This window comes from Capsicum annuum, chromosome 3 (genome assembly GCF_002878395.1).
Source record: "Capsicum annuum cultivar UCD-10X-F1 chromosome 3, UCD10Xv1.1, whole genome shotgun sequence".
In the NCBI taxonomy this organism is placed as follows: Eukaryota; Viridiplantae; Streptophyta; class Magnoliopsida; order Solanales; family Solanaceae; genus Capsicum; species Capsicum annuum.
Window position 1 is genome coordinate 267,154,424 of NC_061113.1, and position 12,423 is coordinate 267,166,846.

The following is a 12,423-nucleotide window of genomic DNA, read 5'->3' on the forward strand; positions in this document are numbered from 1 at the left end:
AATGCCCTATTTTTGTTCTTTTAGTTTTTCACGTGTTGAGCGCAAATTTTAACTCACTTTAACTTTAAAATCATTATTTCAAAAGAAGTGTTATTTTATAAATCTAAGATTACAATAGGCAATTATTTCAGGTATATTAGCATCTCGTCATTTTCAATATCACTCAATTCTAAAAAAAACCATTAAACAAATCCTTATATTTATTATTCTTTCAATGAGCGCAAAAAAATTTAAATCGATATTCAATAGTTAAAATAAGGCGAATGAAGTATGTTTTCAGTCTATTAAGCATTAAGTTAGAAAGTTGTGGTACATAATCCCATAAAATTCAATCTTCTATCCTCCGTTTCAATTTGCGCACTTGGTTCAAATTTTCAATGAATTTAGATATAAAATCTTTAAATTTTTGAAATGCTTTTTAGTTAGGTTATAGTCGGAGACAAATAATTTCATGATATGATTTATGTATTCATGTAATGTTAACAAGAAGCATAGAACGAAAATTAGAACTAGTTGTACCACAGCCGAGCCCACATTTATATTTTGACCAAGCGACTAAGGGCCATTGCAAGGGTTCAAAATATAATCATCAATTAGCATCAAGTTTTAAGAGGACAAGCAATATTGTCTAGTGCTTAGAGGACAACCAAATTACATCAAGAACCACTAAAATGGCAAGCAGAAAGCAGCTGAGAAAAGTGAAGGCTATGGAAGTGGCAACACGATCACAAAATTTTTGCAGGGGTTTGCAAAAATTTGGCAGAGCTATATGTCGAATCCCTGTGTGATTTAGACTGGAAACACTTGATGCGGATGATCCAGCACTTATTAGTGCCAACGCGAATACCTGTAGTAACAAAATTAATCAGCAATTGTTGAAAAAACCAACCACTCTTTATTACTATCTTTTTAACACAATGGCAAGTGTTCAGTATGATTGATGGAGGATGTACTCAAATGTCATGAATTTATCTAATTAGGCGCAAGTAACAGAAGGGGAGAGAAGGATAATAAGGATGATAGATTACAAATTTGGGCATATAAGTCGAATAATTAAACACAAGCATGACTAGTATATACTTTCTGATCATATTGCATTTTGTCAAGCAACAAGATCTCAGATATGGCAACCGTAGAGAAGTTTCCATAAATGTGCACAATATTGATATTGATAAAGTACAATATTGATTATTTACTGATCCAGTGCAATTTGAGAGGTGTTTTATTAATTATCGTTTAGCGTGAATATAAAAAGGTGTAATAAGCAAGTAGCAGCAAACGATTTACCTGATCAAAGGCAAAAATAAGCCATCCATGATTTCGAGAAAAAATAATTGGTGATCCTCGTACAAGTCTTGATCCACTGATAAGTAGCTGAAGTATTAAATGAACTGCAACAGCAGCCGAGACGCCAACCAGGTACCTAATCAGTAAATTTAAAATAACTCAGAACTTCTCTGGTCATCCAAGATTTGCAATACTTACAGAAATTATTGAATCACGTACTCTCACTTATTATATGAATTTTACGCGATACATATAAGCATTATTAATCCTTTCTCTTCAGTGTCTCTATCCACAAATTTTACTAAAATTGGAGACCATAAGTTCATGAAAGGAGAATGAACCAAGTAAGCCCAACAAACAATCGCAAGAACCAAAGGCAAGAAGATTCTCCGTACTAGTTTGTATTAGGCCCCGTTTGGCCATGAAAATTACTTTTTTTTCGGAGTTGGAGTAGAGTTGAAGATGAAGTTGTGTTTGGCTATGAATATAAATTAAAGTTATTTTTAAAGTGAAAACACTTTTCCAAATAATTTTCCGGAATTGAAGTTGGAAAATTCATGATCAAACGCAGCGTGTTTTCACTTTTTTCCACTAAAGTGAAATAATTTTTCAGGAAAAAAAGGAAAAGATTTCTATGGCCAAACGGAATGTCCAGACAAACTCTATTCACGGGCCTTTTGTTGTGATTTGTTCATATTACCTAAAAAAGGAACAATGACAACAACACCAAACCAGCGAGTAACCTACACAAATTGTTGGGAGAAATTGTCAACAAGACGATCCCCTAAAGTTCATGGGACTATTACAACACCATGAGCTACAACATTGATATCGATTCAAGATTTGAAGTTTATGAATTTCTACAACAAGGTCAACTCAGCATACAATAACAAGTAGGTTCACGATAGAACATTCATACTGACAGGACAAAAGTTACGGAGTTCATGTAAATAGGAAACGGGTATGGTAAGAGGTGTTTACTCGAAGGAGCGAGAGAAGGACCACTTGGAGTGCCAGGGGAAGTTAATGCCGACGACAGAGATGGTTGCAGTTTGTTCGGCTGTCACCATAAGCGATACCGCTGTGACTGAACTCACAAGACACATTGCACGTAGAACTACTTGCATCACTTCAGCTTTCTTATCAACATTATTTCTGCCCAGTGGCCTGCTCTCGCTCTCCGCGACGCTCAGTTTCATCTCGGGCAGCTGAATTCCGACATCCGGTGGATTATTTACGCCGTTGATCATCTTCTAGCTACACTAATTTCTTTGCTGCTGTTGCTCGATTTCCTTTGTTTTGGAGGGTAGTTATAGCAAGAGAGGTTCTTTTTTGAATTGTAAGAAAGTTGGCAGTGGGGTCAGGGAGTGTGAGAAATGAACACGTGGCGGGTATCGATAGGACAGAGCAGTCAAAGAGCGTCTGTGAATGAACAGTGAAATTGATGTTTTTGTTCTCTTTGACCATAGAATAGCTAAAAGAGGGCACTACACTTCCCAAGTCATTCGACCAATTGGTACAAGAGTAACTGGACTAACTAGCGTAATTAATGACCCATAATCCCGCCACTCCTCCGCCATACTTCTTCATTGTGGTAAAATTTGATAATGCAATATATTTATTACAATAGAAAGGGTTTACTTGATTTTGAAGCATGTTTTAGAAAAAAATAAAACCACCACGCAACAACTAACAACCATGTCCATCACGTTGGCAATAAAAAAATCGTAATCTTTAAAACACTACCAGTAATGAGAAGCCACCAAATTACTTGGCCAAGACAATACTAGCCTAAAATTTTAGAACTCGCAGATTCACAAGACCTTCAATTCATGAAAGTACTTCCCACTCCCAAGATCATGTCACGGGAAAGCATCAGAATTGTCCATTATACACACTAATCGAAATTGACAAAAAGATGCAAGTGAAAGGTAAATTTCTATATCTGCATTACAACCCCTCTTTTTCCAAAAATGTAAAAGGACCAGTCTTTGCTCACATGATACACACCATGAACAAGCATTTGGAGGAGAGATAGAGAGAAGGGAAGGGGAAGCAAGGGAGTAAGAATCACATAGCATGACTCAACTGTAGCTTGGGGTCAATATGCATTCCGGATGGATCAACTTTGATATTTGCCATCATTGAGTAATAATAACATAAAAGCATAGAACAACAAGAACCATTGAAGTTTAGACACCGAACATCAAGTCCACAATTTTAGACACAACAGATCTTGCTGGGGTAGCAACAGATCCAGATGATTGCTTTGCACTGTTGCTGCCATTTTGGAGATAATAAGGCTGCGAGGAGGTTCTAAATGGAGAAGGATCATTATTTTTACTGGACTGAGCATGTGGTAAAGGAATAAATCCTTGCTTGTTGAGCCTATCATCAAGTGCCTGACGCTGTGCTGGATCCACTGGTTTAACCCCAATCATAAGAACTCCATTTATCTGCATACCGTTTTTGTTAAGAGCTTTCAGAGCATCAGCACGATTCTGCACCAAAAAAGTAGACAAAATAAGCCACAGCTTTATGGTCCTGAAATATTTTACCTTCAAGAAGCTGACTATGCATTAATAGAAAGAAAAAATCGCACAGAGAAGAATAAATTCAATGGACAATTTCAAGAAAAAAAAGGGTAAAAAAAGAATAGAGAACATGGTCAACGCAAGTGGCCATACTATTTATTGGCTTCACAGTACAGGTTGAAATCAGTCCAAAGACAACGAAACAAGCTTGGTAAGGTAGCTCACCAGTAGTCCCAGCTACGGAGACCAATAAAGGATAGCAGACTTCTTAAAAGAGGTTAAAATTAAGCTCATAGCCATATTACTTTCAAAAATACAGTTGAGTGACAGCAAATCTGTAGTTGCAGAAGCAAGTATCAAAAGCAAAGAAGCCCTAATCTAGTTCACAGAAATTCACAGAACTTGATGCTGAGTTAACATAGCAAATGGATTCTTTGAAAGTTTTTTGGCATCACTTGAGGAACAGAATTCTCCAGCCAAATATGATGTCAATTTACTATAAGCAGAATTACATCTGGAAAGGGAATGGTTGCTTGGTACAGGATCAGAATCAAGAAAGAACGTAAAATCATGACACTTCTAGGTTATACTTAAAGAGGTATTTCAGTGAAGGATTTGCCACTGTTATCATCCGCAGAAACAAAGCCAATCTATAACTTGAATTTCAGCAAATTTTAAAAACGAATGTCAGCAATTAGCAAAAAAAAATCATACTGATGTCAAAATGAAAAAACAACATCAATATAAATCAGAATCAAACAAAAACTTAAAATCTCTGTCGGAGGGGGGGGGGGGGGGGGGGAGAAAAAAAGGGGGGAGAAAGATAGGGGGGGGGGGGGGGGGGGGGGGGGGGGGGGGGGGGGGTATAGAAAGGTTGGAGAGAATGATAAATGAGTGGGAGAAAAGGGTAGAAGTAAGAGAGTTTAATTCTATGAGTGGTGAGGTTAGCAAAATAATGAAGAAGAAACAGAGACCTTCCCTGGTATACTTCAGTGGTGGCAAGTAAGTGTTAACAGACACTAGACACCGCAGTACCCACACCACATAACTAGCGCAATACAAATTCCAAACAGGCCCTTAAGACGGTATGAATATACAAGCATGCACAACATAATCTGAACATGATGACAAGTTTATAGATATTTGAAATACCTGATAGAGAATGTGCATCCAGTTAGCATCTCTGGGGCCCAGAATGTGCTTCAAAATGACACCACATTTCTCAAATTCCCGTAAAACTGCATTGGTGTCAATTGGGGAAAATCTGCACATAATAATTTTCAAAAAGGTCAAATAAATAATAAAGGGAAGACCAAAAATAAAAAGCAAAATGGCCAGAAAGCTATGAGAAGTGCCGAATTTAGGGTCCCTATACAACAACTGAAAGAGAACGAAAGGAACACGTAGATCATAAAAGTTGTATCCGTAAATCAACTCTGTAAGCTCTTAACCTAGCTTAGACAACTTAAATCGATCCTTGTCTCCCCCCTTTCATGAAAATTCTGTGATGCAAAACGAACAGAAAGTGAAAGCTAGAGGAGAAGAACTAGTTTTCCCTCCAAATCGATACATATATCCTTTGCTCTTATTTTCTGGGTAGACACGAGGAGAAGAGGATACTTCATCAGAAGTAAAGAATCAATTGCAACTAAATTCTTAGAGACTCGAGACATCAACCCCTCTCAATATCACCAGGAAAGGGAAGCGAGACTTGAAACACAAGCAAGAATATATCAATATTCCTCTTATTTTTATAGAGCGGATATCACATGAAAGGATGAAGAAAGCAAGTTATCGCATAAAAATAACGTTCCATTTTGTTCTCTCTGTTCTTTCACATCAATGTTTCTTCCTCTTTTATGGCCTATTAAGGATGGAGCGATATGGTAAGGCCTTCCAAATTCATAGTATTATTTTAACTTGTTCAGATATATTTCAGAAAAATGGATCAGAAATAGAAACCCAAATCACATGCCATGTTAGCCTTTGCTTAGATTCATATTAAATGAGTCAAAACAATTTGAGAGCAGTATGCTAATTTCAAAATCTAAATTTCCCCATTCAGCAGAACTTTAGATAATGACTTGGATAACATCAAAGGACATCCTCAAGACCCTGCCATGGAAAATGACATCATACATCTGATTCTAGGAAAAATAATGGCAACTATAGTGAAGGAGGAAACTTAACAGAAAAACACAATAAAAACGGGTGGTTAGCAACCTACTTGAAAACGCAACAGCTTGAACTAGAAGTTAGCTTAAACAAGCTACCAGGCAAAATGAAAATCATGTGGCATCAAGTAGAGCTAAAGACACAATAAAGAATCATGATTTGACTAGATACTAACCTACTACTCCTACAACTATCAGGAACGTAAGTGGAAAAACAGACGATAAACTATGAAAGATTTAGTCATACCCATAAACTGTGACCCATTCTTCCTCATTGAGGTTCCCCACAGGAAATGTGTTATTCCTGACCTCTGGCCTTGCAACTTCCCTTGGTGGAGGTAAGGTTATCAAAGCACCAGGATGAACGACGCCTTCTACTGGTGAACCTTTTCCCTTGTCATCCTGCTCAGCACTACCACCACTACCCTTCGCGGGTGACCACCACGTCAAACCTGTCAACGGGCTTTGCTGACTCTGTTGCTGCTGCTTACCCATCAACGCATACGAAGTACTTGCCTCAGACTTACTCTTAGGTGTCGAAAACTCCCTCCCTGAAGCTTGCACCGGCGTTCTAGGGTCCGATTTCACTTCAGGCGAAGCAACATAATCAAGAATCCCCGATTCAGGAGAAACATCCGATCGATCCTCAAGAGTAAATACAGGCGGTGGTGGTAGATCTGAAGTAGCAAAATTCTCACGCCATAATGACGAAACAGCTGCTGCCTGTCCTGGAGTATTGAATTTCGACCCTGATTTTCGGGACGATATAGGTGTAGCTAAATCCTGGAAGAACAATGACTGTCTTCCAGTTTTCGGGGTTCTCATTGCCGTACTCATCCTCTTTCTTTCTCAACCCTTAACAACATAATCAAATTCTCAGAAATTCAGCATTAACGCAGGTACGTAAATAACCTAACTGATGGAAAACGAAATACATTCAATTTGTTCTATAGAACTAATAGTACAATATTGCAAAATTCAAATTCAGGTATTCGACTATTTAGACGTAAATTTGTAAGTGCTTGATTAGAAAGTACCTGAATGTATTGGAAGACGAAGGTTTAGGTTGCAGAGCGGGAGAAGGAAAAACCCTAGAATTTGTATACCGTGTGAATTCAAAATAAAGGCGTCAGCTCAACGCCAGCGGTGGATTTCGACAAAATGACTCTCACTGTCCTTATGGTTGAACACTGGATCAATTTTGTGCCAGGGCTTTTTCGTCTTTTAGTAATACCACTTATTACTGGAGTAATTAAGCCAACATGTACTGGGTTTCTTGTCTTGTTTTCGATACGTACGTTTGTAAAGCGATATGGTACAACATCCTTAAAGTGATGAAACCATTAAATAAACCAAATCCCCAAAATACCCCAAAGGCCTTTTCTGGATTTCCACGAGATGTTTGATAATCACTTTAGGTAGGACGCGATTAACCCGAATTCGCCCCAATAGGTCCGAATTTGGAGATAAAGCTCTCTCTATCAAGTAACAAAAATGACTTCTTTATCAATACATCACAAACTTTGATGGTTAAGCTACTCTAGGTGACACTTTTAAATAGTATTAAAAGTAAGTTTAAAATTTTTGAATAAATGTTTCCTCATTTCTCCTAAATTATTGTTTCAGAAATAAAGAATTTCTCAGGTGATTGTCTCAATTGTCATATTTCAACCATTAATAAAGAAGAAAACCCTTTTCAATTTATTTTTGCCCACCCAAAAGAGATAATCATTGCATTTTTCTTTGTAAAATGATGATCTAGTTGACCCCTAGGATTGGGGTTGGACGTTCGGTTTGATTGTTTAATATCGATTTGGTTTATCAATTTTCGAATTGATAAAAATGACATTCGTAACCAAATTGAAATTATTTCGATTTGGTTCGATTTTTACAAATACGGTTCGGTTATTCCGGTTTGAAATATTAAATTAGCTAACTTCTCTTTTTCATAACTGAGCATTTAAAATTGATGAATTTCTTATAAAATTTTTTTTTTTCAAACATGTTTTTCATTTCCAAATATAAATAACTCAACATGGATGAAACGAAATGAAATAATCATAAGCTTAACATAATACATAACGTCATTAATCATTACATATAATATAAACTTGCATAAATAATCTACAAAACAACACAAAACTCATAAAAATAGTCCATGAAATAACATACTTTCTTCATAAATAGTCCATAAAACAGTCCAAAGTCACCAAAATAGTCCATAAAATATTTAAATCACTAAAACAATTCATAAACAGCTTGCGATGTACGCGAATTTGCTGTTAAATGTTAATTGTGAATGTGAATTACTAAATATCATATATATATATATATATATATATATTATTTATTTATAAAATTTGGTTTAATCAATTTTATTTTTTTTAAATCGAAAACCGAACCGAAAAATCGAAATTTTAAAATTACAAATCTAATCTGATCTGAAAAATCGAAAAGCCAAAACCAAAATTAAATTTTGGTTTAGTTTTTTGATTTTTTCGGTTTAAACCAAAATATGCCCACTCCTACCTAGGAGAGTGGGAAAAATGAAACTCCCTTATTAATTTGAGGTCTTGATACATAACTTGAAATTGAAAAACTCCTTCATATGGAATGTTTATCCGGTAAAATATATTTCACATCGAATATTTATATTTAATTAAACAATTTAATTTTAGCAGTTAAAAATTAAAATGAGAATACATGATACATACGTGTCAGAAAGAACGCTATTATTTTGCATGTTATTGATCTGAGATAAACATTGGTCCTAAATTAGTTTTTTATGGTATTTCTTCCTTTCTAGTTCTTGGGTATAACTCTTTCTTGAATCTTACTAATGTGGGATGTTTTGTGCACCTGACCGCAGTTTCTCTTCCTTTATACTTCAGATAAATCGAGCTATCAAATTTCAATTACATAATGAATCGGGCAAAAAATTATAATAGTACTCTTGCAATAAGAGATAATTATAGATGATAAATATTATTAGTAGAATGTGTATTAATTTTTGTGAAATTTAGGTAATACTTCCCCAAAGAATTTTAAGATCACTTGGTAAATGGTTGAGCAAATAAATCAATCTGGCCTTCAATAAACTTTTGTTTTGATCACAATATTCTCTTTCATCATTATAATTATAAATAGCAATTACTAAGGATCGTATCCCACCAACATTTTCGCTTAAGTGGGAAAGAATGCTCTATACTGAAAAATGTCTAGTAAAGCTTTTCTGAAATTAAAAGTTGGCAAATGAAATACTGCCGGCAACATTCACACACAGAGAGAAACTTTATGTAATAATCATCTTATACATTTTAAGTAATCAAAGATAAACTCTTAAAAACTATTTAACTTAAAAGAAGAATTCACGATATTTTTTATCATCAGTACATTTAGGTTGAACACTTGAATGCTGATGTTTCATAACACTACAACCAAGGCTACAGTTAGGTTCGAGCCTTTAAAATGAAAAGAAAATCCCGACAGAAAGCGCTTTCCATTTTACTATATAGGAATCTGAATTAGTCTGACCCCAAAACGAATATCAGAAACCTAATGCTAAACAAACCAATAAGATAAAATTACACTGGTAATTAATTAGTACATGCAGCAAATTAAAGATATTGCATCTCGATCTTTATTAAACTCAAAAGGGAGCAGAGAGTGGTTCCTTAAGCTTAGATTGTTCAGGGGAGTCATCGATTATCGCGGTCGGGCAGGCACATTGGCAGGATGCCTGTATCACCACGTTTGTTTTCACTACTTCCCCAGTGGGATCAGCTTCTTGTAGTGCTGATTCTGCTTCCTCAATTAGCACTAGAGCCTCCTTTAGTTGAACTACTGTCTTCCCTCCCTGTATATGGTACCATTTGCATTTCGACATCCCATATGTACAAAGAAAAAGAAAATCACTCATTGAAAAGGGAGACGAATTTAGATAGAGCACTATGTATATACGACTTTAACACCTTCTTTAATTAAATATATATAGCATGAGTTGAGTCAATGATTTTGTTATATTGTCTGATTTCTTCCATGTGCTAATTCTAAATTTGAGCTAGGTTTGAGGTCCATTTACACATAGACTATTTTTGGCTCTCCCCAATATTGACCTACCATGTTCTAGTTGTCTAGGCCTGGTGCGGGGGTTTGGTTAAGTAAATAGTTTGGACATTGTCAAGCTGATTTATGGGCTATACAATTCATAAATAGTCAATTTCATGAAGTTTCAAATTTCACAAGTGAAACTCTACTCTAGGGGCATTATCATCACACAGTTCTAATAGATTTTTGAAAATTCATAACAATGACTATTTTTCAAAGGCAGGGCCCAAAAAGTAGCCGGCGATTGTGATTTCTACTATTTTAAGGATCAATTTTCATTCGTCTGAATGAGCAAAGAATAAAAACGTGATGGTTGCAAACCTCTAGAAATAGATTTGATGCTTCGCCCGATTCTGTATTCTGTACAATGTCAACAGCAACTTCCTGCATCATCATCATCATAAAAGAAATCAATACATTTCAAAATGATAGTAAGTAGTAAAATTAAAAAGATGGAAGTAGAGATTGAGTTAGAGGCATTACTCGGGCAAGGTTGAGTTGACCTTGTTTCAATGTCTTGGGCTCCATCTCAATGGGGCAACAAAAGTTAGCCATGAAGAATAAAAGGATAAAAACTCAACAACGGCATGCAAAGATAATACTATTAGGCCACTGCCCATCACAAATAAAATTGCATGCTTAAGATGAACAAGTTGTTGTGACTCTTAAATAATAGTAGTACTATACTATATTGGTTTGGGAGTTCACGGAGTCTTTTTTGGTGGGGAATGGAGGCAAAAAAGTCTTGTAATACATTTACATCTCGTGAGGATGAACTGGATATTGAAAATGAGATGATGGACTTCTTTGAAAGTGCAAGTTGAAGAACAAGGCCTTCACGAGTTCAATGCCTTCTCCCTTTAATTGGTTGGTTGAGGACCGAGGTGGTTGCTCATTTTAAGTATGTATGTATGTATGTATGTACGTAGAATGAGATGTTCACGTCTTGGAATATGATATAATTAAATAGTTAGGTTTATGACCTATTTGTTGACTTGATATTGAAGTTGAATGCAAAATGACTCATCAAATTATAGCGTCACTGAAACATCTAACTGATTAAATGCAATTCAAATCCATAGTACAAAATCTTGTATTTCAAATTATAAGTTTTTCGTGTTTTAGCTAGGGGTATTTTTGTTCAGGCCTTATTTTCATATGACGTGTGAGTTAGTTTTCAATTACATGTCCAATAAGGCTAAAATTTGAATACCGGTCTTAAAAGTGGCTAAGTTTACTGTTTCTCCTGAATCAAGTTTAATGGGCTACAGCGAATATTGGGCCTCTTTGCTGCACACCAGTTTTGAGATCCATTTTTCATTGTAATGCCAGGTTGGCGGAATAGCCAATAATAACCTTGAAAATAGAGGTGAAAAAATTAGGAAAAAATAACATAAGTATATACTTTAACTTATCATATTTACACAAATTCTCATTCTTACAAAGTAATTATAAAAATTCAAACTAATTATGTATCTTTGTTGAATGTATTAGGAGCTAATTATATATCTCGACAGATTCAAAATCAAAAAAATATATCGGGAGCTAATTATGTATATTTACAAAGGATAAAATGTATCTTCGCTGGACGTATTATGTATTTCGACAGATTCAAAATCTAAAAAAATGTATCAAGGACTAATTTTACAAAGGAAAGAATGTATCTTCATTGGATGTATTAAGAGCTAACTATGTATCTCTATAGACCCAAAATTGGGATTTTCAGTAATTCTGCAAGAAATTGAGATTTTTTATAATTAAGCTCCAACCTATCGAGATTTATGCGTTTGATCAAAAATTAGCCCTAGAAAACATAATTCGCCCAACTCGTTTAAATTTGAGCGGGTTATTGATCCGTCGATTTATTAGGTCAGTCCACCAAAATTTAGGATAATATGCAGCTCAAATTGACCTATGAGAAATCTTATGAAAATATTTTCAAATTGGGGCAATTTGTGCAAGAACTTCTGTTTTGATTCACTCAAATTAAATCCAACTCATTCATTTGACACCTCTACCTGAAAGTATAACCCGGCTTAAGTTTGAACGGGTAAATTTTGGCCCAATGGACAGTGATTAATTGACTAATGCTAGCACATTTAGGGGTGGGGGTGGCCACACCTTCAAGATATACAAAAGTACTTTTTTGAAAAGAAAAAAAAAAAAGTTTTGTTTTGTTGATACATTCATGATTTATAAAAAGGAAAATCCAACGCACCCGTAAATAAAAAATAAATAAAAATCTAAGTAGCTTGATTTGACTATTAAACAAAAATAAATTAAGTATCTAAAAGAATAAACAACACAATGAAAAAATAATT

The 12,423-nt window shown here is 35.2% G+C and overlaps 3 protein-coding genes across 3 annotated transcripts; all 3 read right to left on the reverse strand.

The window, feature by feature from the left end:
* Window positions 1-572: 572 nt before the first annotated feature.
* LOC107861807 (CASP-like protein 3A1) lies at window positions 573-2,601 on the reverse strand. Its single transcript, XM_016707174.2, has 3 exons — window positions 2,269-2,601; window positions 1,288-1,423; window positions 573-847 (listed from the first exon to the last, which is right to left on the reverse strand). The coding sequence occupies exons 1-3, from the start codon at window positions 2,535-2,537 to the stop codon at window positions 629-631; spliced, it is 624 nt and encodes a 207-aa protein (XP_016562660.1). The 5' UTR covers window positions 2,538-2,601; the 3' UTR covers window positions 573-628.
* Window positions 2,602-3,212: 611 nt separating this feature from the next.
* Window positions 3,213-7,187, reverse strand: LOC107861806 (nuclear pore complex protein NUP35). Its single transcript, XM_016707173.2, has 4 exons — window positions 7,033-7,187; window positions 6,243-6,850; window positions 4,974-5,085; window positions 3,213-3,788 (listed from the first exon to the last, which is right to left on the reverse strand). The coding sequence occupies exons 2-4, from the start codon at window positions 6,830-6,832 to the stop codon at window positions 3,480-3,482; spliced, it is 1,011 nt and encodes a 336-aa protein (XP_016562659.1). The 5' UTR covers window positions 6,833-6,850; window positions 7,033-7,187; the 3' UTR covers window positions 3,213-3,479.
* A 2,099-nt stretch (window positions 7,188-9,286) lies between these two features.
* On the reverse strand, window positions 9,287-10,771 carry LOC107865813. The gene is made up of 3 exons (XM_016712008.2): window positions 10,586-10,771; window positions 10,424-10,486; window positions 9,287-9,851 (listed from the first exon to the last, which is right to left on the reverse strand). Exons 1-3 carry the CDS (start codon window positions 10,655-10,657, stop codon window positions 9,645-9,647), a joined length of 342 nt encoding a protein of 113 aa, XP_016567494.1. The 5' UTR covers window positions 10,658-10,771; the 3' UTR covers window positions 9,287-9,644.
* Between the last annotated feature and the right edge of the window lie 1,652 nt (window positions 10,772-12,423).